At 39.2% G+C, this 26,736-nt stretch overlaps 1 protein-coding gene across 2 annotated transcripts in view; it reads left to right on the top strand.

Moving 5' to 3' along the window:
- LOC125302642 (metabotropic glutamate receptor 7) overlaps positions 1-26,736 on the top strand; it is a 288,880-nt gene that overhangs the window by 164,572 nt on the left and 97,572 nt on the right. For both annotated transcript variants that reach the window (XM_048255942.1, XM_048255943.1), the window contains exon 5: positions 9,313-9,450. In XM_048255942.1, coding sequence (XP_048111899.1) covers positions 9,313-9,450 — 138 coding nt within the window. The remainder of the gene's footprint in view (positions 1-9,312; positions 9,451-26,736) is intronic.

The following is a 26,736-nucleotide window of genomic DNA, read 5'->3' as shown; positions in this document are numbered from 1 at the left end:
TTAAAACACTTTTTAATTAAACGTTATTTTCGTAAGAAATCGTACCACACTGAAAGCAAATATTTTGTCATTAGTGACCTATATCTTTCCTCTGTCAACTACAGTTGCATTTTCAGGTCTGAACAAAACCATTCAGGAATTATTTTAGCAAAATTGGAACGTTTGTAATGTTTGATTTGTACCTCTTGATCAGAACGAATGAAATAGGCAAGGCAAGTTGGTTGGAGAACAGGCATTCCAGAGTAGGAATTAGCCAGGACAACTCCACGTAGACTGTTACTGCTAGTAATCACTATGTGAACTTTCCATCAAAAAAGATGATAACACTTTATAATAACTACACACAATTCATCATTTATTAAGCCTTTGTTACTTATTAGTTAATGGTTTGTTCATCATTAGTAGTTTCTTGTTCATACTTAATTTATCATCAGTAAAGCATTTGTTCACACAATTATAGTTTGTTCATAGTAAATAAGCCTATCCAAAAAAATATGTTTGTAAGTACATAATTTATACTTAATAAGTAATGAAACAACCACTTATAATGAAATAATTTTCTTATTATAAACCAGTTGCAAACTATTACAAAATGCTTTGTTCATCATTTGTAAAGCATTGTTCCTATATTAATTCTCATAAAGAAAGTATTTGTACACACAGTTATAAATGATTTGATCATAGTAAATAAGCCTATATCTAAAATATGTTTATGAATTATTGTTAATTATGCAATAATATTATGAATTTATGAATTATTGTTAATTATGCCATAATATTTTGTTGATGAAGTAATATTTCCATTATTTAACAGTTGTTACATACATGATGCACTAATGATTACAGTAGTTAGGGTGAGGATACATATTTTATAAACCACTTCCTAATACTATAATTCATTTCTATGCCTTGCAACACATTTTCAAATGAGTTGTAAAGATTACATTCATTAATTTAGCAGACAAGCGACGTACACATGTCAATTAAATTGAAGGCCAGTGACATAACAGTGAAAGCCGGGAATCGAACCCCCAACTTTTCAGGCTACTGCATGCTAGTCTAGCTCCTTATCCACTACACTACCTTGGCCCAGATAGAAACCCCTACAACTATGCAAGAGTTTCTGTTTTCTTCTTCTACACACTGTCTGTAAACTATTATTAAATGCTGTATTCTTCATTTGTAAAGCATTATTCCTACATTAATTCTCATCTGTACATCATGTTTACACACAGTTAAAAATGGTTTGTTCATAGTAAACACGCATATCTATAATATATTTTTGAATTGACTGTTATAATATCACTGGGCAGAGGTAGTGTAGTGGATAGGGAGCCTGGTTAACATGCAGTAACCCATAAAGTCGGGGTTCAAATCCCGGCGTCCACCAATGTGGCCTTGCCCTTTAATTTCATTGACATGTGTAAGTCGCTTTGGGTGAAAGTGTCGGCTAAATGAATAAATGCAAGTGTAAACTTTATAACTCATTTTGTAACGTAACGTTTGTAACAGGCGAAAAATTAACTTATTTGTTATGTCCATAACCTGTCATGTTCACATCATAAGCCTAGGGCACGTACACACCACACACACTAACCCTAGCCGACATGAATAATTTGGCTACATGATTTTGTACGTTTACTATTTTTTTGGCTGTGGAACTTTCATGACGAAAACATAATGATTCACGTAGGCTATCATTCACATCATGGAAGTTCCAAGACATTTTAGCATTAGCCATGGACGTGACAATAATTTGGATAGCGTAGCCTACGATACCGCGACTGCATAAGACAGAAAGAATACAAACAATCCCGTATCCGTTTCCGGCGGCGGAGTAATACCGTAGATAGATAGATAGATAGAGAGAGAGATAGATAGATAGAGAGATAGATAGAGAGATAGATAGATAGATACTTTATTGATCCCCAGGGGAAATTCAAGAACCTTTCGTACCTCACAGCACATCCAATACAAGTCAATGGAGTTGGACAAAAACTACGATAAAACCTGTTGGAAAGAATCTTTTGCAGTGATTTTTGTGTGAGCATATCAGCACCCTTTAATGTTCTATGACAAGGTTGAGAGGAGGACAAAAGTGAAGGTTCACGTGTCTATTCCACTTGATAAAAGTGATTTGACTAAAGATGCAGTTTTGCTCTCAACGAAGGCGGTCGCATTTTTCTCTCCCTCCCCTCCCCTTATCTTCCCTGCTGTGCTTCTTTGTCTCGTGTAGTCTACTGTCTCATACTTTGAGAGACTCTCTCTGCACTGCTCTCCAAACTAAAAAATCATGGATTTGATCAACTGGTCTCTCAACGCAATTGACACCATCTCGACGAGAAGTTTGGGTTTGGGGGAACCCGACTGCCCTGCCGGAACGTTCGCAGCTGGCTACTCGATGGACGCGTGGGAGAGGTGGCGGGTCGTGTGCCAGGCGGCTCTTTCTGTGGAGGACATTGAAGATATCTACCTATTCGGAACCATGATAACAGGTCTTATGCTGATTGGATTAGGCATTGCCCTGGTTTATCGAGGAAATCTAAAAACGGTGACAGCTGTTCAAAGCCCCGTAAGGCTGCCCGTTATGATTGAAGCAGTGGGCAGAGCCGTCGTCACCCAGACTGGGACTATCAAGCATTTGATGGATACCAGGATGGATCAGATGGATGCTAGGTTGGATACTAAGTTGGATAACATCATGGAGAAGCTCACTGCTTTACAAAGGCAATTGGACCAGTATGGACTAAGAGGGTAGACGTGCAAATTGAATGCGGCTACCCGCCCCAAGACCAAACAACTACAATCTTATCTGCTTTTGGCGCCCCTTAACCAGCACTGGCCTTGGCCAAGGCCGCTGCTGGAAAACAACTCCCCCGGAAGATCACTGCAGCGAGACGCTCTTGCATCCCTTTCCCCACCCCCACAGACACCTGCTGATTGTGGACTCTGACTGGGACATGACCAGGGCTGTCTCCACAGCAACTTGCTGTGTTATCGCTTTGACAATCCTGCGGACTGAGGCACTAAGACTTTGGCACCAGGCGGAGCGCTTCACCAGGCCTACACATACATCTAACACAGATACAGACATGCAGTCACCACCCCCTACCCCCCATCCCACGCCTTCGCCGCTTGTACCCCCCAGTCTGTCAGGCGGGTCTGTGACCAGCGCCGCAAATGGCTGCAGAACCAGATGGCTGCCTGCCTGCACTGGTATCCCTCCATCCCCCCACTCCACCCCCCTTGTTGCAAGCCGTGTGTCTCTTATGTTGTTTAATGAGTTGTGTAAAGTGTATGTGCTAATGTTGCTGAGGTGTTTTTTTCCTGTTCCCACACTGTACTCCCCACAGGAGCATAGTCTGGGGGTTGCTTTTTTTTCTCCTCCCCTCTCCTCATGTTACGCTGTATTCTTCTTCAATGCACTGTCTTCCTGCCCTGTCTACCCCCTTGTCATATTGTATGTATGTTTGTATGGTCAGGTTGATGGTCAATTTCACTGGTACTTGTGACTGTGACAATAAAGTTCTATCCTATCCTATCCTATCCGGTTGAGTTTACTTCAAAAGCAGTGTGACAGACTGTCTCACGCGGCAAAACGAGCTCAAGCAAACTAAAAAAAAGACTGCCTCAAACTGTGGAGTTTAATTTTGAGGAGTGTACCAAAGGGAGAGAGCACTCACCCCACCCGGCCTCGAATCTGGGTGTCCGGGGTACTAAACCTGCAGCTTGACCGCAGAAGCCAAAGAGACAGTAAGAGTGCATACTCAACCATAGTGATGATACTCTGTCAACACGGCCCTCCCCTTCGGGAAGCGTGTCCATGGGCTTCATGCACACTGCTGTCCACTAACTGTACTTACCATTCCAGAGTACCCCACACACTAGTGCTTTACCCATCTCTGGGGGTCCCTCGTACAACTCACACATTAGGCACGCCTCTGATGGCCTCACGCCAAGCCATCCCACTTCTGACACCATTTGTAGCGAAGGGAGACAGCAGTCACCCCATCTGACCTTGAGCCCAGGTGTCGCAACGTCAATGTCCGGACTCTATTCACAAAGTGAATATTCGGCCGCAATACGCATGTGAAGTGCTGTGTAAATTTACTCACTTATTCTAATGGAATTCTATTGCTAACAATAGACGGATGTCAGGCGGGCAACTGAGAAATGCTTCAAAAATGGCTCTGGTTTAAATTCCCAGTTAGAAAGTCCTTTTGTTGTCTGATTGAAAATCTTGTGTATATACTTGGAGTGGCACATTTAGGGCCCTATCGTACCCCCTGCGCAACATGGCGCAAAGTGTGATGATGCAAGACTTATTCATATCTTACACCCAGTCAGTGACAACATTTTCACCATGCGCTCCACTTGTATTAAACCTTGCGCTCAGGGGTTTGGCAATTAACGATATAAGGTGTCGTCTGTTGCATGATCTAAAAATCACTATCTTACACCCTCTAAAAATCATTACACCACTGACCAAGAAAAACCTGGTCTATAGCAAAAGGCGCATAATAAGCACAGCTGAAGACGCACTGTCACAAGATGTAAGCAGCAACTCCTCTGTAGGATAAATATCCTTAGGATTTTTATTCAGTCATTCGAACATTATTGGGTTAAGTATTTCTTTTTTCAGGCTATGTTTTCGATGGTAACCCCTTGTCAGTCAATAGTGAAAGTAATTAACTATATAGAACTGTTTTGTCGTTGACTGAGACCACGGTGAAGTTTCACTTTGCCTATGAGTTCAAATAATAGGCGAGTGCAGATGCATGAAGGCTATACTCTGCTAGTCAGAAACAGGTTTTAGTAAAACAAGGTTTAGTGGAATCCCTGTTCCATACGGTCTTGCGTGCAAGCGCATTCCTTTAAATGGGCCACTGACAATCAAAATATCGATGTGCTGTTTGAAGTTGTGTTGCTTGCTGTTAAAGGGAATGACAGATGTTCAAACAAAAGAACAAGCCTTTTGCGCCCAGCATCACAAAATCACACCATGAAATTAGTGATTGTGGACTGGCCACGCCTTTAATGTCTATAAACTTTGTGCCTCTGACAATCCATTTATGATCGCCAAAATAGGGCCATTAGTCATTATCCATATACAGGTCAACATTATTCTAAAGTTTTTTCTTTTAATCGACAGAAAGAAGCTGGGCACTGCAAAATGTATGAAGAATTAGTCCTAAGTTACAAAGCACTAAGAGCTGGTTTGATCTAGTCCATTGTTTAAGTCTTGTAGTTAAAGCTACTGGGAGCAGGATGTGGAGTGACAACCCTAGTTTGCTGTCACTGATCTGTGACCTGTTCCTTTGGCTTTTCCTCCCCTGGGCAAAATGGACCATTTAACCTGGCATGGGCCATCACATCAGACCCATCACCCCTCCCGCTGTGCATTGATGCACAGTGTCACTAGAGGTTTCCCTTTTGCTTTTGAAGTGACTCTGGACCCCAGTCACTGTCAGAAAGGGTTACACTCATGGTTCAGTCAGAACTGCCTTACTCTCTGAATTCCCATGTTAGCCACATGGTACTTCAGTATCCTAGTCTTCTACCTTGAACCTTGTTAGGATATCTACATATATCATGTCTACATATAAAAGTATTTTCTAACACTAGTATGGCTTGCTCAAACTAATTGGTTTTGTGTCTGATAGGTCTGTATGTACTGTAGTGTACATCCCATTGCCAATGAATCTGTGTATGTGTACGGTACCACACTTCAATAGCCTATGCTTTTAAATATGCAACAGTGATACACAGATAATGTTGTACGAATCACAAAAGGCTATTCAAGATTGTTGATGATTTAAAAAAAATCATGCATTTGAATTAAGTACAAGTATAAGTATATATACTTTTTTGATCCCGTGAGGGAAATTTGGTCTCTGCATTTACCCCAATCCGTGAATTAGTGAAACACACACAACACACAGTGTACACACAGTGAGGTGAAGCACACACTAATCCCGGCGCAGTGAGCTGCCTGCATTAACAGCGGCACTCGGGGATCAGTGAGGGGTTAGGTGCCTTGCTCAAGGGCACTTTAGCCGTGCCTACTGGTCGGGGTTCAAACCAGCAACCCTCCGGTTACAAGTCCGAAGTGCTAACCAGTAGGCCACGGCTGCCTCACACTCACGCCTCACATTATCCAAAGCAGAGCCAATATAAATACATTTAGAAAAGATTAATGGTGTTCTAATCTACATTTAGGCGGGAGTGGGATTTATCAAATGTCCTTTCTAATTTACCATGCAATGTATCCCACCCCTTTCTTCCACTGTCATGGCATTTGTGTAATGGTGCACACAACTATGAAGCTTGTGTCTTCCACCTGATATATTTTCTTCTCAGTGTAAGCTTAAAGAGGTGATAGAATGCAAAACCAAGTTTACCTTGTCATAGTTGAATAACAACAGTTCGGTGGGTAACATTGTCATACAGAGAACCTCCAAGTCCCAGTGACAGCTCTTTCCAATGCAAATCTCAAAACTTGAAACTGTCTCTGTAAAACGGGCAAATCTCAACAAAGCTTATAGTTGACGTCAACTCAGGGCTGTACCTTATTTGGCTCTGGTCTGTACCCTTTTAACGCCCCCGAAATGTACATACACACCAGCCAACTTCCAGCTTCAGGCTCCTTCACCGGAAGTTTGATGACGCCAGACTTCAGTAGGCTAGATGATCCAAGGCGCCGTATTTGCAGATAAACATCATTTGTTTGGCTTTTTAATGCTTGGATTTTGTTAAAGTAAGTGAGAAATAGACATTGTTCACAGAGGGGTATCAAGCTTTTTAAAAGTGGGGGTGTTCTGGAATAGGGAAGTGAAATAATCCGGCCAAATTATAAATAACTCCCTGCAAGGACGTTGGAAGTATTTTCTGAGAGGGTCGAGACGATATTAGCGGGTGTCCGCAAGCAGCGTTCCTCTTCTATGTGGCTCATGTGACATGTAGGCCTACATGTTCTACCTGCTATCACTTCACTGCTTGACACTACCCTACATGGAGACATGGATATCTCACGTTATCAATTAAGAAAACATTTAAAAAATATATGTTTTGTGCAAATGGGTTAGCACCTTCATAGCTTTAGTTGAACAGAGATGCAGATCATCTCACTAATTAATTTATTTGTGCAAGCCCATTATTGGCAGCAGTTGTTTTTTTTCCGCTCGCCACCTTCTTGCCAGTCAATAAGTGAGTTGTTCAAAACCTTTCTTTTTAGTAAACTCTGTGTACACAAACAATGTTCTCAATGTTCGAGTTATGTGTACTGACCCTGGTGATACTTTGAGCAAAGCTTATGTTGTGTTGAGCCTTCTTAGTGTTTTAAAATTTTTGATGCGATCATAGTGGTGCCCCTAGCACTCCCATTCAAAAGGCTATTTGACCCGAAAACAAAAATGCGATCTTAAAAGTGGGGCTTACGTTGTAATTATGCTTTTAAATGAAATTTGAATGAAAGTTTGACTCGGGTACATTCACAAAAAGAACTTAGTTTTGCTTTAAGTACATTCGGATACATTCACAAAAAGGTTGCACTTAGTTTTGCTTTAAGTTAATGTTATGTATTTATTTACAAGCTAGTTTGGTTGTTCATAAGCTGACAAAGGAAGTTACATTGTCCATGTAAGCTAATGCAGATGGTTAACGTAATTTTCATAGTAGCCTCCCTGTTTATAACCTCAATTAAAGGGTAGACTACTTAGAGAGCGCAGACTTTTGCAAATGCCAATATCTCGCTATGTTACTGAAATTGTTTTCCATAATACTGTTTAACGTTAAATACAAACAAACTATGCAGAAAAGTGATTATTTCAGCTAAACTCGTAGCCTAATACTAATGAGAGATCAAGGAAAAACAAGTGCATGTGTTGCAGAAATTCCTAGAATGTTAGAGATGGCCAAGAGATGACAAGATGACAAGACCATGCATTGTGTACAGTCTGCAGTGCTGATATAGCCTGCTTAAACATAGTATGTAATGTAATGTATGTATTTTGCATTTTCAGAGCAATATATTTTGCATTTTCAGGGCAATCTTTATGTATTGATATGTAGGTGTTAAGTGAATTGAAATTAACAAAATTATGGCAATAGGCTACTTTGAAAGAAACATTGAAGTGCTCATTTGATGTTATGAGAGAGAGGTCTGTGTCAGTCCTTGATATCAACAACATTTTTCAAAGAACATAATTTTCCAAAAAACAGAATGTTCAGGGTGAGAATATCAGTTAGGCTAATGTACAATAGGCTTACTGTAAATGGTTATTTTATTCAGGTACATTATCAATTTACATTTCTGACATTAAGAAGTCAACTATGCAAAAATATAAAGTGTTATATATCTTTTGTAAAGTTTTTCAAAACATTTTCAACATAATGTGTACTCCAAACATTTCTTCAGGTTTGGCAGTTGTTCCACTTTACCTGCCTATCCCACAATAATGTTTATTGACAATAATTTGAGAATGACGGTAATTCAGCGATTGGTATTATTTTTTACCCTTGCAGGTATTTTATACATGTGTCTCCGTGTCATACTGAAGTCTTTCGATGGATTCTAAATTAAATCAGGTCTGTGGCTCTCCAAAAGAGCCTCTTGGGTCTCATTCATGAGGATGTCCAGAAAACTACGCTAAATCTGCCAAAACTGACCATTTTATTCTCCATGGAATAGCACTGCTAACCGTACTCCTCTGTCTGTCTACAGTATATACTGTATCTCATTTTTCTGACAGATATTTGCAGTATGTTTTTTTAATGTCAATTAATATATCCATATGTCTCTTTAATTTGTGCCACTCTGATTGGTGAGCATGCCCGGTGCACAAGAAGCACAGCACACCGACCAACTATGAAGCTCACCAATCAGAATTTCTGTGCCCCTCACGTACTAACACAGTAATATGTGACAAACACGGCACACCCACCAACCAGAAGTGACATAGTCAAGGAGGATGAAATTAATATAAAAGTCAGAAATGTGACAAAATTAACTGTGCACCATTATTTGTAGATTTTGCCATTAGATAATTGTGTTCATTCATATTTTGATTATGATTGCGATAATTGTGCAGCCCATACCACAATCACAATCGGTTTTCTATGATTTTGGAAATCGTTGTGAATTGTAGGATGGCCAGGTGGATCTGCAGAACAAATTCAAATGCACTCAAAGATTCGTCTGGATTTACTAAAACTACTTATGGTTTCATAGGTCTCAGTACATGGGAATATGATCGATGCCCATTCTGTGAAATCTATTCTTGCCAAGCTAAGTGTGTTCTCTTTTTCTTTCAGGGTTTGATGCCTATTTTGCATCTCGTTCACTGGAAAACAACAGAAGGAATGTGTGGTTTGCTGAATTCTGGGAGGAGAACTTTAATTGCAAGCTAATGAGTTCATCAAAGAAAGAAGAGACCAGCAGAAAATGCACAGGTAATATTTAAAATGCTGACTGACGTCATGACAGAATTCCTTCTTTAATCACAAAACACTCTCCAAGGGGAGCTATTCATTGAACTAAGCAGTTCTGTAAACTGCTACCTCTCTTTTTAAAACCTCACTCTGTCAGCTATATAACAAAATGGGCCCATCTGTTCCAATGGCTTGCCATTCATCCATTTCCACCCATCCCTGCATTCCCATTCTCACTGCCCCTTTTCAGATCTCTCCCACATACAAAATGGTCTGCAGGCTACCCAACTACCTAATGTTCATGGCAATGCAGACAAGACAAGTAATACAAGACAAGTAATCAATTCCAACTCTATGATTTCATCTCAATTTTGATTTTAACTCCAGCATTTCCAAGGGTTTTTGGTGATAGTATTCATTCATGGCAATTTAGGACATACTGTAGTAACATCGGGGAAAGGTATGTAGGTTGGTATTTTATCATTTCTAAATGTAAATTGGCTTGATATCTTTTGATTGTCTTACTTTTAGTACTATACCCCTTGTTGAAATGAATGATTGTTTGAACTAACAGTTTTATAATGTAGTCATGATCTATATTAAATATCCATTGTCTTAGTAGTAATAAATAATACATTTAGTTTCAACAAATAAAACCATTTCTCATTGGTAACATATGGAAAGGAGTGGTATCCACATATGTGCATTTTTTAAAATTGAATTTCCAGTCTGGTTCATAATGTCTAATATATTTAGTTTGAACAGTGTCAAGAGAACTCCCTGTCAGGGTAAGCCTTCTGTGACAGGAGGCTTTCTGCAGGTCAATTTATGTGATTTGGGGAGTAATAAGAAGCCATGCTGCTAGTGACAGTTGGCAGTGACAGCAACAGCTCTCTAGAACAAGCTTTTGTGGATCAGTCTTTTTCCCCTCAGACATCAGTGTTAAGGCCCATTCACACCAAGAACGATAACGATAACTATAACCATAACACACTGAACAACAATAAACAAAGTCTCTCCTTGTGTTAATGAATGTGATGGTTAAAATTCAATGGGTTCTGATTGGCTATTAGCTTTTTATCGTTCTGAAAATCGCTCTGAAAGTGATCCCCAATGATATCGTTCTTCATGTCGTTATCGTTATAGTTTATGTGTGAACGTCGTCATTCATATTAACGAGAACAATATTTATTTATAGTTATCGTTATCGTTCTTGGTGTGAATGGGCCTTTAGGCGTGAAGCTAATTTACATACAGCAGCAGAAAGGAGGATGTGGTAAGACTAGCTGTTGTTAGAAGGATTATAAAATCAAAATAATAATAATATAAAAGGTCTAAATATTAGTCAAAGCAGGAAAATTGTACAACAGCCATATCATTAATCATACCCTTGAATTGGTACAAACCTTCTAATCTATTTTTATTAATTATTGCATTTTTTTCCATTTATTAGATAAAAAGTTTATTAATAAAAAAAAGTTCAATCTAATTTACCAGATTTAATTTGAGGAGTTTCAAGAGATATAAATCCCTGTGAACGTGTATTGTGGCAGATTGGTTTCATATTCAGAAGAGAATTTAGGTAAAAAAGATAACTTTCCTAGTAATGCCTTATAAACAAAAAAGGATGCAGTGTCTTTCCCTCCTGTCATAGAAGGAAGACCATCCTACATTTTGGTATAGTTTACAGTGATGAGTTCTAAACCCATCCCCAGTTATAAAACGTACTGTGGTAAACTGTATCAAGTGATTTCAGTGTGGATGGGGCTGCATGCATGTGTAACAGATACCAGCTAGTTTAGCTGTGTGTATTTGAAACGTTAATAAACCTCACTCCCCGACGCTTCAAGAGTGCTGCTGGCATGAAAGCTAGTGGCCTGGGCTTTTAGCTCGATTGTTAGCACGCTCGACTCCTGATCCGAGCGGCTGCTGTTTCACAGGTTCAAGTCCGGGCGTGTGCGGGGCTGAATAGCACAGGTTCAACACAACGCAGGTTACACAAGGTCACGACTGACATTATAGTTGCTTGAACAATGGTCATTCTGTTTAGAGAGAATCAAGATCTAAACCTGTAAATTGCAGCTATTGCATAGCATGGAGATTCCAGACTAGGGCTGCAGCTATCGATTCTTTTTGTAATCGATTAATCTAGCACTTTATCGATCGATTAATCAGATATTTTTTTTTTGCATTTTTAAACAACCAAAACAAATAATGCATAACGAAAATGTCATGGCTGTAAAATGATCAAGCAATTGGCACAGAGGTATTTATTCTAACTCCAACATCAGGCTCCAAATAAGCCCATTTATTGCAATTTACCCATTTAGTGTTTATAAGTGCCAGTGCCAACAATTAAATAATGTTCAAAATGCTCTCTGTAAAATTGCAGCCTCTTGTGCATGACTTAGCAGAGCGAACAAAGCTGTCCATACTATGTTGTGAAGTGCTCGGAGGGAGAAGAGGGAAAGCAATTTAATGCATTAATATGCTGTAATCTAGACCTGACATCAAAATAAATATCTGTTTTATGTAGATTTCTACACCTGCAGCATTTACCATTAGGCTACTAACAAATAATTTTACAATTAGGCTACTAAAAAATAGCCTACCATTAGACTAACAAATAATTTTACTATTAGGCTACTAAAAAATAATTTCTGGGGTGAGCCTATTTGCTATGGTAACCTAGCAACCTGTGTGTGTGTGTGTGTGTGTGCACGCGTGCGGTGCGTGAGGGAAGATGAGGGTGCACGCATGTGTGTATAAGGGGTTCTTTTTTAGGCATACTGTCTTGCAATTGAACGTGAATAAGTTTACTACTTAAAAACATCAAAGCTAAACATTATATCACGACATCGCTACAAATACAGTATGTGATTAAAATCAGCCAACATCAATGTAGGCTATAGGCTACGTAGATGATAGATAGGCTAGATAGATTGATAGATGGCCTACTTTATTGACGCTTGGTGAAACAGCATGGAGTGGATGTTTTCGGTTCAGATGCTTGTTCTTTTCCTTTTTGAGTATGTAATGATCCCAAAACTTTACTTGAAAACTTTAGACATTCTCTGCCATTTATGGACATCTTGACTCCGCCATCGCGCCAGCAAAATTCAGAATGTACCATGATTCACGCGCTAGTGGTGTGCTTCCTGAACAACGGTCCGTGTGGAACAATCAGATCCCTGCGCGTATAGTGCGTCATAGGAATTTAACGAGGCTTCGAGGCAGGGTTTTTGCCTTGAGTCATTTTTGTAATCGAGTTATTCGAGTAACTCGATGAATCGTTTCAGCCCTATTCCAGGTAAACTAGAAAGATTCTGGAAAGGGTCTGGCCCAAGAATAATGTAATGGCCCAACTCGAGGGGTGGCACCAAGCGTGCATTTGAAAATCTCACTGCACGCAATTGGATAAGACTATACGACCAATGTTTACAGACTGATTCCAGGCTTCGACGCAATTGGATAACACTACGACTGTCATCTGTTTAGTGTTTAGCTCGCCTTTGGCCCGCCTATATCAGATACACCGATGTGATTGGCTTCCCGCGATACAAGTGGCAAAAGTAGCATGCATTATTACTCATTGCCAGAGTGTCTCTTAGAGACAATTCAAATTGTGCTCTTGCGAGAACTCTGGATTTTCCCATTTTTTATTGGAAGCTCTGGAGTAGCAAAAATCAAAGTTCACCATCTTAACGTACCGATGATCACAAAATCCACTTGAAGGCAGATGACAAAAGTGTGTAGGGTGTATTGTCTACATTTTTAAACTTATTTGTCCCCACGACAGTGTAACACATGTGATTATTCAAAATCTTCATGTTATTTTCCCATAAAAAAATCGCAAGATAGGGATCTCCAGGGGCCTGTAATACGAAGGGAGCTTAACCTACCCAGATGTAACCCAGGGTTACTTTGTTAAACCGGGGTTGACAAAACCTGGTTATCTTAAGAGGTGTTAATTAATCGGTACTACGACGCTGATTATGAAGTTGATTTGTTGAGCCGGGGTTTACCTAATTGGAGTTTGTGCGCGTTCACATAAAAGGGGCGGGTTGCAGCGCAAGTCACCACTTTCAATGATGACAGGATCACCTTATTTTACGGATGAGGAATGCACAATTATTATGCCAAGTTATGAGGAAGTAAAACCCACTCTACGACAAAAATCAAATACGTCGGCAGTGAAAAAAGCAAGGCAAGGCTGTTGGCAACGTATTGCAGATCGGGTAGCCTAAATGCCTAAAAGTAAAGTTTTATTTCCACATGTTCTTCAAATATGTGTTACGGAGGATTAATAGCTTGCGGAATGTCTGAAATGAGTTGAAATAATTAAATTGCCTATTTTGAGTTCATAGAAATGCCTACAGATGCAACACAATGTAGAAGTGGGCATATAGATTACAGTAATAGGATAATTGAATGTTTAAGTAGCCCCCATTGACTGATTTAGTGTATGCCTAAACCTGTGAACATTTCAGATGCAACACCATTGCCAAACGCACATGGCAGCAGGTGAAAATGAAACACAAACACATTATTCAGAATCGTAGGTTTATATAGTTATAGCTTGCATTAATATTTCTTAATTATAAAAACATGTACAGTAGGCCTAGTATGCTTATAGCCTTCACTTGGCCTTTATTTTACAGCTAACAAGAAAAAGGTGTTTTTGAACACTACTGTAAGGCACCAGAGTGTTTTACAGTAGCAGAGGAGTTGGCCATCGCAAATAATAGTGGAAGGCCGATTATGGAAGTGGTTGAGGGAGGCATTCGGTCGGATTCTGACATTCAATTCAACAAGTTTGACAATATGACATTCAATTCAACAAGTTTGTTAAAATTGTGATTTTAATTTATCAGGCCTACTGTAGGCTATGTCCGATTTATTTCAGGCTATTCTTGCTCAGATGTTCAGCATACTGTAGGCTAGGCCTATATCCGATTTATTTTCGGACATACAGTATTCTTGCTCAGATGTTCAGTATCACCGATTAGATGACATTAGAGACTTCTGCCTAGATCATCTGACAAAGATAACAATTTCCCTCGGCTGACAATATCTTCATAGAGAATATCGTCCAGATTTATATATATATATATATATATATATATATATATATATATATATATATATATATATATATATAGTCTATATATGGCGGTCTCTAAAACCCCTCGCCCTGCGATGGGAGCCCCTCACAATTTGCGCTCCAATGTCGTATGGATCATCCAGGTACGCCGACATTATCTCAAATTGTTAGTGGAGGGGTGGTACTTATAAAGGGTGTGGTTAACGGAAACCTTGGTTTAACCAAGAACAACCTTCTCGGAGCAGGTTTGAGATGCAGCGTAAATTGCCATGGCAGCATAGCTTGGTTGAAACCTATCCACCTTTCGTAGTACGGGTTAATCGGGAAGTTACGCCACACATATGGGCAACGACGACAGCTTTTTATAGGCGAACTCAGGTCTATTGTCCTTATATGGAGTACCATAAAAATAGAGCAGTAGTTTTGTGTTTATATGCATTTGCTGTCATGAAAAAATGAATTGGATTGAAGAGGAAAACATCTTTCTGCTCAAACACCATATTCAAAATCAAAAAAGGGAACACAAGTGAGAGATGGTCTATATGATAACCGATACTCCTTATGGCTTTGTCAGATTGCACATTTTTTTTAAAACACATTATCATGTAGCCTATCGTTTGTGTCGTGTGTCATCATAGTGTCCATGTCAAAAATTCTGACATCCTAGACTTTTTGTAGTGGTGTTGTGGAACGACAATAAATCTATAGTCATTGAATATGTCACATTACAAAACTTCAATGTTATTATTCAAGACATATTTAATGTTTTACCCATCTGGGGGTAGTGTACACACATACATACACATACACACACACATATACTTGGAGCAGTGAGCTCACTCAGAGCCAACACATACTAAGAGCACGCACGCAGACACACCCAGAGCAGTGGGGAGCCCTTAATCCAGCGCCCAGGGAACAGTTGGGGTTAGGTGCCTTGCTCCTTCGGTCACAAGTATGATTCCCTAACCAGAAGGCCCATTTCTGAGAACAGTAAATAGTGGTATATATCTCTGAGTAAGGAATAAAATATCTGCCAGAGTTTATTTTAAAGCAGCACTGAACTATTTTCTATTTTCTATCATAAATGTCACATACACCAGAGACAATAAATCGTCAATCGACAATTCTTTTCTGGGGGACTCTTTCTTTGCCCAGAAAACAGCTTTTCATTTGTGTGCAGCTGCCAAATGAGGGGGAGGATGAGGAACTTAGCAAAACTCCCCTGCTCCCGTTCTGTTAGTGCCAATCTTACCACAGTCTTCTTTGTGTCATAATGGCATGCTGTGTTTATCTTTGTTTTCCAGCCTTGTGGATAATTTTTTTCCTCAGAGATGAGCTGTGGAGAAACATGGCAATAGGATAATGACTGTGACAGACTTTTCCCAGCAAGTTTTCTAATAATTAAAAAAATAGTACACCACAAACTATAGACTGAAACAAGCATCTCACTTTTGTGTAAATGATTTACACTTGTTCAAATTCTGCGACAGAAGTTTCAAAAGAAGTTCATAAACGATTATGAACATATGAGAAGGTTTAAATTTCTTCTAATTATGGATATAGTTAGTAACATAGTAAAATAGAAACTAAGTGTGAAAGCTCATTGGATTTTGTCATCATAACATTCAGGGGAGGAGTGGGGCACTAAAATCCACCGGGAAAATTCTGACGGCACCGGCGCCCCTCCCCCAACCCCCCCCCCCCAAACACGCACACAAACATCAATAGCACAAACAAATTATATGTCAATTTAAAATACTAATAGGCTACGTATAGGCTACATTTGGAGAAAGGAACTGTAGTGCTAATGCAATACAACAAGCCTATCAACCACAAACCAGGGCCCAGTTTCCCGAAAGCATCTTAAGAGCGTCGAGGAGACCTAAGAGCGTCGTAAAGTCCCTCTTACGAACGTCTTAAGATTTGCCGACTGTTTCCCGAAACCATCGTAGCTTAAGAGTGTCGTGAAAACACTCGTAGATCTACGAGTGCTCCAGAGTACTCGTTACAGGCTAAGAGCGTCTTAACAGTACTTCTCACTGAGGTCACCAACAGGACATACAGAGGAATTACAACTTAGAATACATAATCCATCTTACGTTCCCATTCTTTATTGTGTTTACCTGTGATGAATCAGATTTTAGCGTGCAAAATAGCCTACATTTGATGGTCATAATAATGTGATGAAAAGCAGACAAAAATACAATCCAGTTATGAAACGAGACGTTGCCAGAATAGTTTGCCATTATCTTTGCTAAGTGAGGGATATATTTTATTAGGCCTATGAGGTAAAAGCAGAGAAAGGAACATGTGGTTTAGGCCTAGTACTGCATCAAAATCTAAGCCTACATTTCCTCACTTTCTTACTCGACTTCTTTCTTATCTTCAAACATGTTCTTAAGTGACAGCGAAAAATTATTGCATGGTGCAACAATCTAATCTTAAATAATTACAATTATTTATGTCTGTGTATGGTATATAACCTACTTGGGATGCTTACATGCAGATGTCAAAGTGTTTCTATTTTCGTATTGATGTGAATTAATGTGTAGGGCTAGATCCGAAGTTTAAACGGTAGGCCTATAGCTGTGACGTGCAGTCACCTGACATCACAATCAAATCAGAGGATATTTCAGAATTATTAACGTGGACAGCTCCCCTTAAGAGCATCTTAAGAGCAGTGCACGCGCGTTCACGCTACGAGCATGTTCAGGAAACAGTCGGAAAAACCAAATGAACGATCGTAAGATGAATCGTAGAAAACCCTCTTAAGAGCGTGTCTCCGTCGTTATCGGGAAACTGGGCCCTGGCACTTTCAATAAATGTGTGTAAGGAACTAGATATTTAAGTGCAGTATAAAAACAGCTTTGTGGTGGATAGACATTTTAAGCATCATGCAAGGACATATCTGGGTATCATAGCACTCCAATAGTTGCCTGTATACATTTAAAAAAGGACTAGCCTACAGACAATGTCATACCTAATAACACAGGTAATAAAACAGGCACTTTCAATAGGTAGATTAAAGTAGGCCTATAAAGGCTTACATATAGACAGTTCCGAGTTCCACAAACCATTTATCAGCCTGAGTGGCCCATTAATTAGTCATAAGTCAAGTCAAGTCAGATTTATTTGTATAGCGCATTTAACATGCACAGAGTGCAACCCAAAGCGCTCCACATATAAGACATTGTCATTGACACAGACTAACAAAGACAATAGATGCCGGACGGAGCGGTCGCCAGCCAGCCGCATTGACACCAAGACATACATTTAAGAAATAACAAACACAAAAGATGCCGGCCAGAGCGGCGTAGTCGCCAGCGTACCCGTGACACCAAGTCAAGTCAAGTCAAGTCAGTTTTATTAAAGTCAGTATTTTTAAAGCGCATTAGTGCACATAGTGCAAGCGCTCCAACAAACAAGACACATAACAAAACAAACGATGCCGGATGGAGCGTGCCCATGACATCAAGACATGACAAATACATTTAAAAAATAACAAATACAAAAAATGCTGGACGGAGCGGCGTGGTCGCCAGCGTACCCGTGACACCAAGACATACAAGACAGACAACAAAACAAATAAACAAATAAAAAGTGAAAAAAAAAAGAAAATATATTTAAAAAGGGGAAAGGTGATGTTAAAATTAGTCCAATTTCCAAACCAGCTGAAAATGTCCAAGGGCAATGATTACCCGTGAAAACTGCACAGAGTGACTTCACAACCGATATGCCAACAAAGTTCTTTAACGTTAGCAAATGATTAACCCGGTGAATTTACTGGCAGTCTGGAGATCACGTTAACGTTAGGCCTTGTAGACTGCAGTCTGGAGATCACTGGAAGCACAGTCTGAAGTAGTGGGCGATCGTGTAGACATACAAGACATACAACAAACAAATTAATAAATAAAATAAATAAAAATTAAAAATAAAATTAGTCCAATTTCCAACCGGCTGAAAATGTCCAAGGGCAAAGATGACCCGCGTGAAAACTGCGCACAGCTGTGTCTTCACAATGCAACACCAACAAAGTTCTTTATAACTGACCAACCCGGAGAATTCACTGGCAGTCTGGAGAGCACTGGAAGGACAAGACAGTCCGAATTTGTGATGGGCGACCCTGGTGATTATCAGCTCGGTGGTCCTAGACAGTGACCGTTTGTTGTTTGTTGTTTCATGGTTGACGCTGTCATCAGAGTTTCTTAGCACTCGATCCAGACTCCAGGCACCGGTAGATGCTAGCATGGCAGCTCGCATGTCAGCCGCCTTCTCGGTGGTAAGTGGCAGCTGCAGATCTCTTGCAGATTGACGTTAGGCACCCTTGCTGAGCAATCCCTCCGTCCAGACATTGGATGTGCAGCGTCACGGATAGATGAGGGACTTCAGAGACATAAGGCAAGCTAGCCAAGGCGCTCATCAGCCCAATGGAAGCTGGTTAACGTTAACTAGACGTTGATGGTGTCAGCCGAGTTTGTTAATCAGAAAAAAGGACTAAGAATAACACAAAAACGATTGAAAATAACATAAATAAAGAGTGATTACATTTAACTAGAAAAATAAATACAAAAAATTAACAGAACATTACATAAAATTACGAACATTACATAAATACAAACAAAAACATGATGCCAGACGGAGCGGCGTGTCTCGCCAGCGTCCCCGTAACCTAGCAACCTGCGGAGCAACCCCAGTCATAGGCTAGGCTATAGGCTACATATCAACATAAGACTAGCTTGTGCTAGTTTCTGCCTAGCAATAACGTCAATGCTTTAGCTCCGCTAACCTTTCTCTCTGCCTTCCATCCATGTGTAAAACAGCAAGCAACCACGCAAATCTGTCGACTGTCAAAAATCCTGTAGTTTACCCATAGACAGTAAAAGTTTTCCTCGAACTTGAACGATTGTAGGGTCATGCCATTAGAAGAGGGGCCGCTCATTTCTCCCCATACATTTCTGTAAATAGACTTGACCTGCAATCAGTTCATTGGATAAACCCAAGGGGGCAGGCAAACGTTCGGAGAGCGTAGACACTATACATACAGTCGGTTAAGACGTTCGGAAAGGTTACCGCCCCCCATGAGGGGGAAAGCATGCTAACATCATACAATGGAAGTCAATGGGCGAACTCACTAGCATTTATACTTTATACATTCGTTTTACATTCAGGTGGAGTTCTGCTTGTTTCTGAACACAATAATTTAAAGGAATTGTGTTTACTTAACTGCCCAGTGTATGCTAACAACCTAATTCACCCTCGATTGCCCAATGTTGACGACAAATTTCTCTGGAAGCTATATACGATGGTAGCATCATTAGGTTGCTAACTGGCTAACTTTATATCGTCAGTGTAACATAACCAACTGGTACACATTACTTGTTAAAACTATTCCCACAGACATTGTAGGGAATGTGCATTCATGTGAGAATAAATTAAGATGCAACTTATGAGTGTGTGGTGTTACGGCAAAAGGCTTAGCTTGCTAAACCGAGCTACACAGTCCGGCCATTGAAAGCAGTTCTACAATGAGTACACTCGAGACAGTTCTGGACGTTTAACTGGAATTAGCAAAATGAGGGAACTTAATGTTACCCTTAACCTCGTTGACACACAGATAACTCTCAGTTCAAACGTGTTTGTGCCATTTATTGATGTTTGCTAAAAGATTTAATATTTTTATAGGTGTTTTCTGTACTGTAAGCCAGTGCACCTCCATTAGATTACATGCAATTGAAACTAATATTTTCCCCCTTGGGGGCGTTTCAGCCACTGTAACCACGGCAACTGGGGGCGGTACCGACGATTATGACTAGATGCCGACTGTATGTATGGCGGATCTGAGGCTAAATAGTAGACCAGTTCACCTAGCCATCCCCATTGAACCCCATTCAATTTTGGCGCCACTTTGACATCAAATAACATTACAGCTAAAGTGTTTTAAGCCTTTATATGAACTTTTTCTATTTTCGGAGTAATACAACATTGTGTGATTGGCGTCATAACCTCGTAACTGACTTACCGGCTGAGTAATAAACTTTTTTCTGAAATCAATGCTATAGTGACGTAATAGGCATACAACTAGAGCGGGTGAAAGCGTCGCACAGGAGCAAAATAACCGATTCTCCGAAAGCATCGGAGCACAACATTTCAGCGAAGTTTTGATGGATTGACAGTAGCCTAGGCTATGAATGTGGCGAGTGCTGTTCATATTAAATCACATTTATCTACGAACAACTAGGACATTTAGAACAGTAATGTAGACGTAACGAAGTAAGTGGCTACATACTCAATCTCTCGGTGCAGCTATCACAAGAGTTACACGAGTCAGACTACGTGCCTACGTTACATTTACGTCCCCTGAGCCTGCGCAGAAAGCCTCGTCGACCAACAGGAAACGGTTGAAATTTGCTTCACCCGCCTCGATTGACATCTACGTGATGACTCTGTCCATATATTTTACTGTCTATGGATAAACCAGAAACACATTCCCCATTCCCAGGAGGCTTTGCTCCATTCTAGCCTAGGCCTGCGTTAATTTAAGAACAAACAAACAAATTAAATTGTCTTTTTTTTTAATTTGTGACCATGAAAATTCTGTAACGCCTGAATAAGACAAAAATGAATTAAGATAAAAAATTAAGGCTAGCCTTCACAAAAATCAGTATGGGAGAGACGAGTGTGCAGGGTAACCATGAATGACATATAGACAGTGAGCGAGTGGTATAAATATTGGTTGGACTTCTTAGAACTCCGAAGTGTAGGTCTCGGAGATTTTCGCGGAAAATTCTATATGTATATCTCATGTACGACTCACCTCGGCCGGCCCACCGGGAAAACTCCCGACCGTCCCGAATGCCACCCCGCCCCTTACCTGATAACATTACCTTAAAAACTTTTTCTAACAAAGGCAGGGCTCTACACTAAAAAAAAATTCCAGGAGCACTTGTGCGCCCAAGTTAAAAAATGTAGGAGCACAGACAAAAATTTGGGCGCACAGTCAGTTCTGTACTTAACTTACACATAATCTAACATTCAGGGTTGGGTCAGATTACTTTGAAATGTAATCCATTACTGACTACAAATTACATGGCAATTTTTGTAATCAGTAACGTAATCAGTTGGATTACCAAAAACATGTAACGTAATCTGATTACTTTAGGATTACTTTTAGATTACTTCAATAAATATGTCCCTTAAGTAAAAGACACCATCACTGAATTGATGAAAGAATTCTCATTCTATTTTTCTCTTTATTATTTCATTTCATCTAAGAAATCTCTTTGCTCTGAGTAAAGCATTCCTGTGTGAATGAACTGATCTTTTCCTCCAAAAATCTTAATGTAGCCCCTTGTTTTAGTGTTACCATTTACTTTGAGTCACCAGGTCCCATTGTCTGAAAAACACCCAAAACTAATACATTTCTATACCTATTCTCCACTTTGGGGGTGGTGTTTTGGTGGTTGAAATTTTGGTAACACTTTATAATAACTACACACAATTCATCATTTATTAAGCCTTTGTTACTTATTAGTTAATGGCTTTTTCATCATTAGTAATTTCCTGTTCATACATAATTTATCATCAGTAAAGCATTTGTTCACACATTTATAAATGGTTTGTTCATAGTAAATAAGCCTATCCAAAAATATGTTTGTAAGTACATGATTTATACTGAATAAGTAATGAAACAACCACTTATAAATGAAATAATTTTCTTATTATAAACCAGTTGCAAACTATTACAAAATGCTTTGTTCATCATTTGTAAAGCATTGTTCCAATGTTAATTCTTATAAATAAAGTATTTGTACACACAGTTATAAATGGTTTGTTCATAGTAAATAAGCCTATATCTAAAATATGTTTATGAATTATTGTTAATACTTAATAAATTATGCAACAATATTTTGTTGATGAAGTAATATTTCCATTATTTAACAGTTGTTACATACACATGCACTAATGATTAGTTAGGGTGAGGATACATAATATAAACCACTTCCTAATACTATAATTCATGATTAACTCAGGAGTTACAAGTGGTTAGTTAATGATATTTTGTGCTATGAAAATGCTTTACTGATGATACATTATGTATGAACATTAAATTACTAATGATGAACAAACCATTAACTAATAAGTAACAAAGGCTTAATAAATGATGAATTGTGTGTAGTTATTATAAAGTGTTACCGAAATTTTCACCCCATCCCAAAATTGATCATTTAGTCATAATGGATGTGATCATGGATCACTATTCTCCAAACATGCACAACTCAGCTTAACCTTTATAAGGGCACGCCTGGACAATTAATTGAACTTTCGCTGGATTTTTTTGACCCAGGGACATGGCCTGAGATTGAATGACACCATGTCCATTTCAATTGTGGAGGTGAGAAAATTATTCCTTTGGGATGTTTTTCAACCAGGGGGACCTGGTGACTTTCTTAAAGTAAACGGTAACACTAAAATAAGAGGCTACATTAAGATTAGGAGGAAAAGATCAGGCAGTGTACCGAGAGACCTGCCCCAATAGTAAATAAGTTAGTAAGTAAGTATAGATACTCTTTTGATCCCGTGAGGGAAATTTGGTCTCCCAATCTGTGAATTAGTGAAGCACACAGAGCACACAGTGAACACACAGTGAGATGAAGCACACAATGAGCACACAGTGAGGTGAAGCACACACCAACCCGGAGCAGTGAGCTGTCTGCTACAGCGGTGCTCGGGGATCAGTGAGGGGTTAGGTGCCTTGGATGTGGGCATGGGAGAGCAGTGCTCAACCACTTCCCCGCCCACATTTTTTCTACCTGTTGGGGATCGAACCGACAAGCCCGAAGCTTGTCAAATTAAAAGATAGCTAGGCTATCATAAAAAAGTTGCATTGTTTGCATGATAAAATGTAATCAGGTAATCCCCAACAATGTAACTGTAATCTGATTACACAATTTTTCTATTGTAATCTGGGCTGATTATAGTTACTTGATATTTGTAATCTGATTACGTAATCCAGATTACATGTAATCCGTTACTACCCAACCCTGCTAACATTATACTCCAGCTAACAGTTAAACATGCCAGTGCACCAATTGTGAATATTAAAGGAACCATATGTAAGATTGTGGCCAAAACTGGTACTGCAATCACTTTCAAATCACTGTAGAGCGGTGTATCCCCTCCCCTCCCCCCCGACTTGAGGTTGCCAACCCGGATGCCGAAACACTACTGACTTTGTGATTAGTACATAGGTGGAAGGTGGCGCATCAGGCCAAAACACAACATGACATGACAAAACACAACATCAACATCAGTTGAGGGCTGCAACTTCACTTTTTAAATGACAATATCCTGGCCGGACTGCTGTTGTCAGTGATATAAGTGTTTGAAATGAACATGATTTCTTAATGTCTAATGACATATCAGGGCCATTTTATGATTCATTGAAATTCATTTCTTACATACGGTTCCTTTAAGAATGACTGACAACATTTAGGCTACAGGAAACAGGATTTTAAAGATCAGTGCCTACTTTATTTTCAGTCTGTTCTATTTTCCTACATTTTGTTAATGTAAAATAATATAGTACATTGCCATATTTGCATTTAGCCTGTATATCAAGTATCCTGCCAAATGTAGGTTAATTTATTTATTTGTGAATCCATCTGTAGCTAATAGGCTATGCCAAATATGCCCATGGTGACCTATCTGACTGCATACTGCCTAATACTACTACTAAAACCGTCCATTTTCTCTTCCACAAAACCCAAAATAGGCTACCAAGGATGTATATTTTCTTATCCTTTTATTTTTTATTTAAAATATCTGCATTGATGTGGGCAGTTGGCAAACGTTAGGCCTACTTTCGTTTTGCGCTTCAGCTTGTATTCGGTGTAAACAAACAAGCATGCGTGGAAGCCTAGAGTTGTCAGTAGCGTTCTACCTTTGAATAAAATGGGAGTATTACGGGAGGCTACTTTTGTGCCTGTTCGCTACAGCTATATTTTGCATATTGCAGCCAATACGTACCTTTCCTTCTCTCACTGCATTCTCAGAATCTCATCCTGTTCCTCCTCGAATCTGCCTTGTGTTCATTTATTTTGAATGTGCCTGTAGTGATGTCACTCTACCATTTTTATTCATTAATTTAGCTGATGCTTGTATCCAAAGCGACTTACAGACACCAATTGTAGGGACAGTGACCCTGAAGCAACTAGGGGTTAAGATGTGTATTGATGGTGATACATGTATTTTAGGATTTAAATGGTAGCCAGGGTTCAAATTGTGAGGCTTGGTAGCGCCCGGCCCCATTAGTTCTGGCCAGGACACTGCTAGTTCTATTAAAAAATCATAATTCACAATTCAATTCATTCATTCAGGGGCAAATTAGGGAGGGGGTGGGGGCAAATGAGGCTAAAGCTGGCTATTATTACTCATGTGATGAACAACAGGATATCACATGACACATTACGAATTTTAAGATATAAATTAACCATATCTTCAAAATCACCAAAAATATTAGTTCACTCGAAATAAGGGTAACAGATGATATGCTTGACCACGTCAGTAAGCCACTCTTAAACACTGAAAAAAGTACTGACTAAAGAGAGATATTAATCCAGCTTGTAGCAGCCGATAATGTAATAACGTCCAATAACGTATTGACGACCAATAACGTAATAATTTTATTGTAATAAAGCCAATAATGTAATAATTTGCCAATAATGTAATAACATTTCTGAAACCAATAATGTAATAATATTTTGGCAATAATGTAATAACTTATTACATTATTGGCTAGTTATTACGTTTTTGGCTTATTTTGGAAAAAAACTATAAAAATGTAATAACTGCAGCCAATAATGTAATAACATACTGATATCACTTAATTTAAAGCAACACCAAAGAACTTTTCCTCTGTCGCACGCAAGCAATTTGTTTATCCAACGGCTTTGTAAATAACAATGTCCATACACAAGGTAGAATATGTTGCATGATTTTATGAAAGTAGGCTACGATGTATTGCGACATCATTCAAGTCAAATTTGTAGTTTCTTATGTCTCATTCCATCGAACTACAGATCCGCTACCCAATCTGGCAAACTTACATAGTGCGGTTATAGCCGATAGAGGGTCATGGGTTAATGCAGAAGTGCCGTTCACCCTGTTACGAGTTGATGAACCACAGAAACAATTTTGGAAACATTATTTTAAGGTACAAAAAACTCTTTGGTGTTGCTTTAAGGTTTATTTACTGGATTTAAAGTGTCACACTTCCATGGCACAGTACTTAGCTCTTCCAAATAGCTTAAAATCATGACCATAAACACTAGAATGAACTAGAGTGGTGGACACCGAAATTTTGACGATGGGTCCTGTCTCGCCTTTTCTGACTCATTTTGAATCACCTTTGACTACTTCAGAGTGGCAAAATTTCGGTGTCCACCACTCTAGTTCATCCAAAACAAACCAGAAAAGGGACTCAAAGTGCTAAATACCCAAATTATCCTTTAACTATACAGTAGGCTACATAAAAATGATCAAAGGTGAATTTAGCCTATTCACAGTAGTAGACCTGCATCACTGTATTGAACATTACAAAAATATGAAACATGACATATGACATGGACATTTTTATCATCTAATTTTAACATTTCCTGATATCTATCCTATATTAAACATTTACTTTCTATTTGGCCTGTTATGAAATAATGTATTGAACAATTTAAGCACAGCTTAACTTTAAGAAACTCAAATAGCCTACATGCATGCTTAACATTTTGTGATCACTAAGGCTACTTTGACAAACTCTAAGTCATGAGCTGTATATCCTCTGATTTTTACAGATATCCAGGCGATATCTTTAACATTTATTTTGTATTTGGCTTGTTATTAAATCATTTTTTTTTAGTTTCGGGTTGTATTTAATCTTCTAAAACCCGTCAGATCGTCTGTTTAAAGCCCAATTGACACCATAGATTCGCAATGAGACGAAACTGTTACAGAAAGGAGTTGCAGAGGTGTGAATTAGATGTTGCACATAGTTGCAAGCCGTCGCAAAGCATTCACCATGTCTAGTCACAGTTGCAAGATTTTAGAATGTTGCATGAAGTTGCTGGTTCATAGAATGTTGCAGCTCATCTCGTCGCGAATCTTTGGTGTGAATTGGGCTTAAGCCAGTGTGATGCAGACTGCACATGCTA

This window comes from Alosa alosa, chromosome 10, assembly GCF_017589495.1.
Source record: "Alosa alosa isolate M-15738 ecotype Scorff River chromosome 10, AALO_Geno_1.1, whole genome shotgun sequence".
Lineage (NCBI taxonomy): Eukaryota > Metazoa > Chordata > Actinopteri > Clupeiformes > Clupeidae > Alosa > Alosa alosa.
This window is presented reverse-complemented; position numbering and strand designations above follow the sequence as displayed.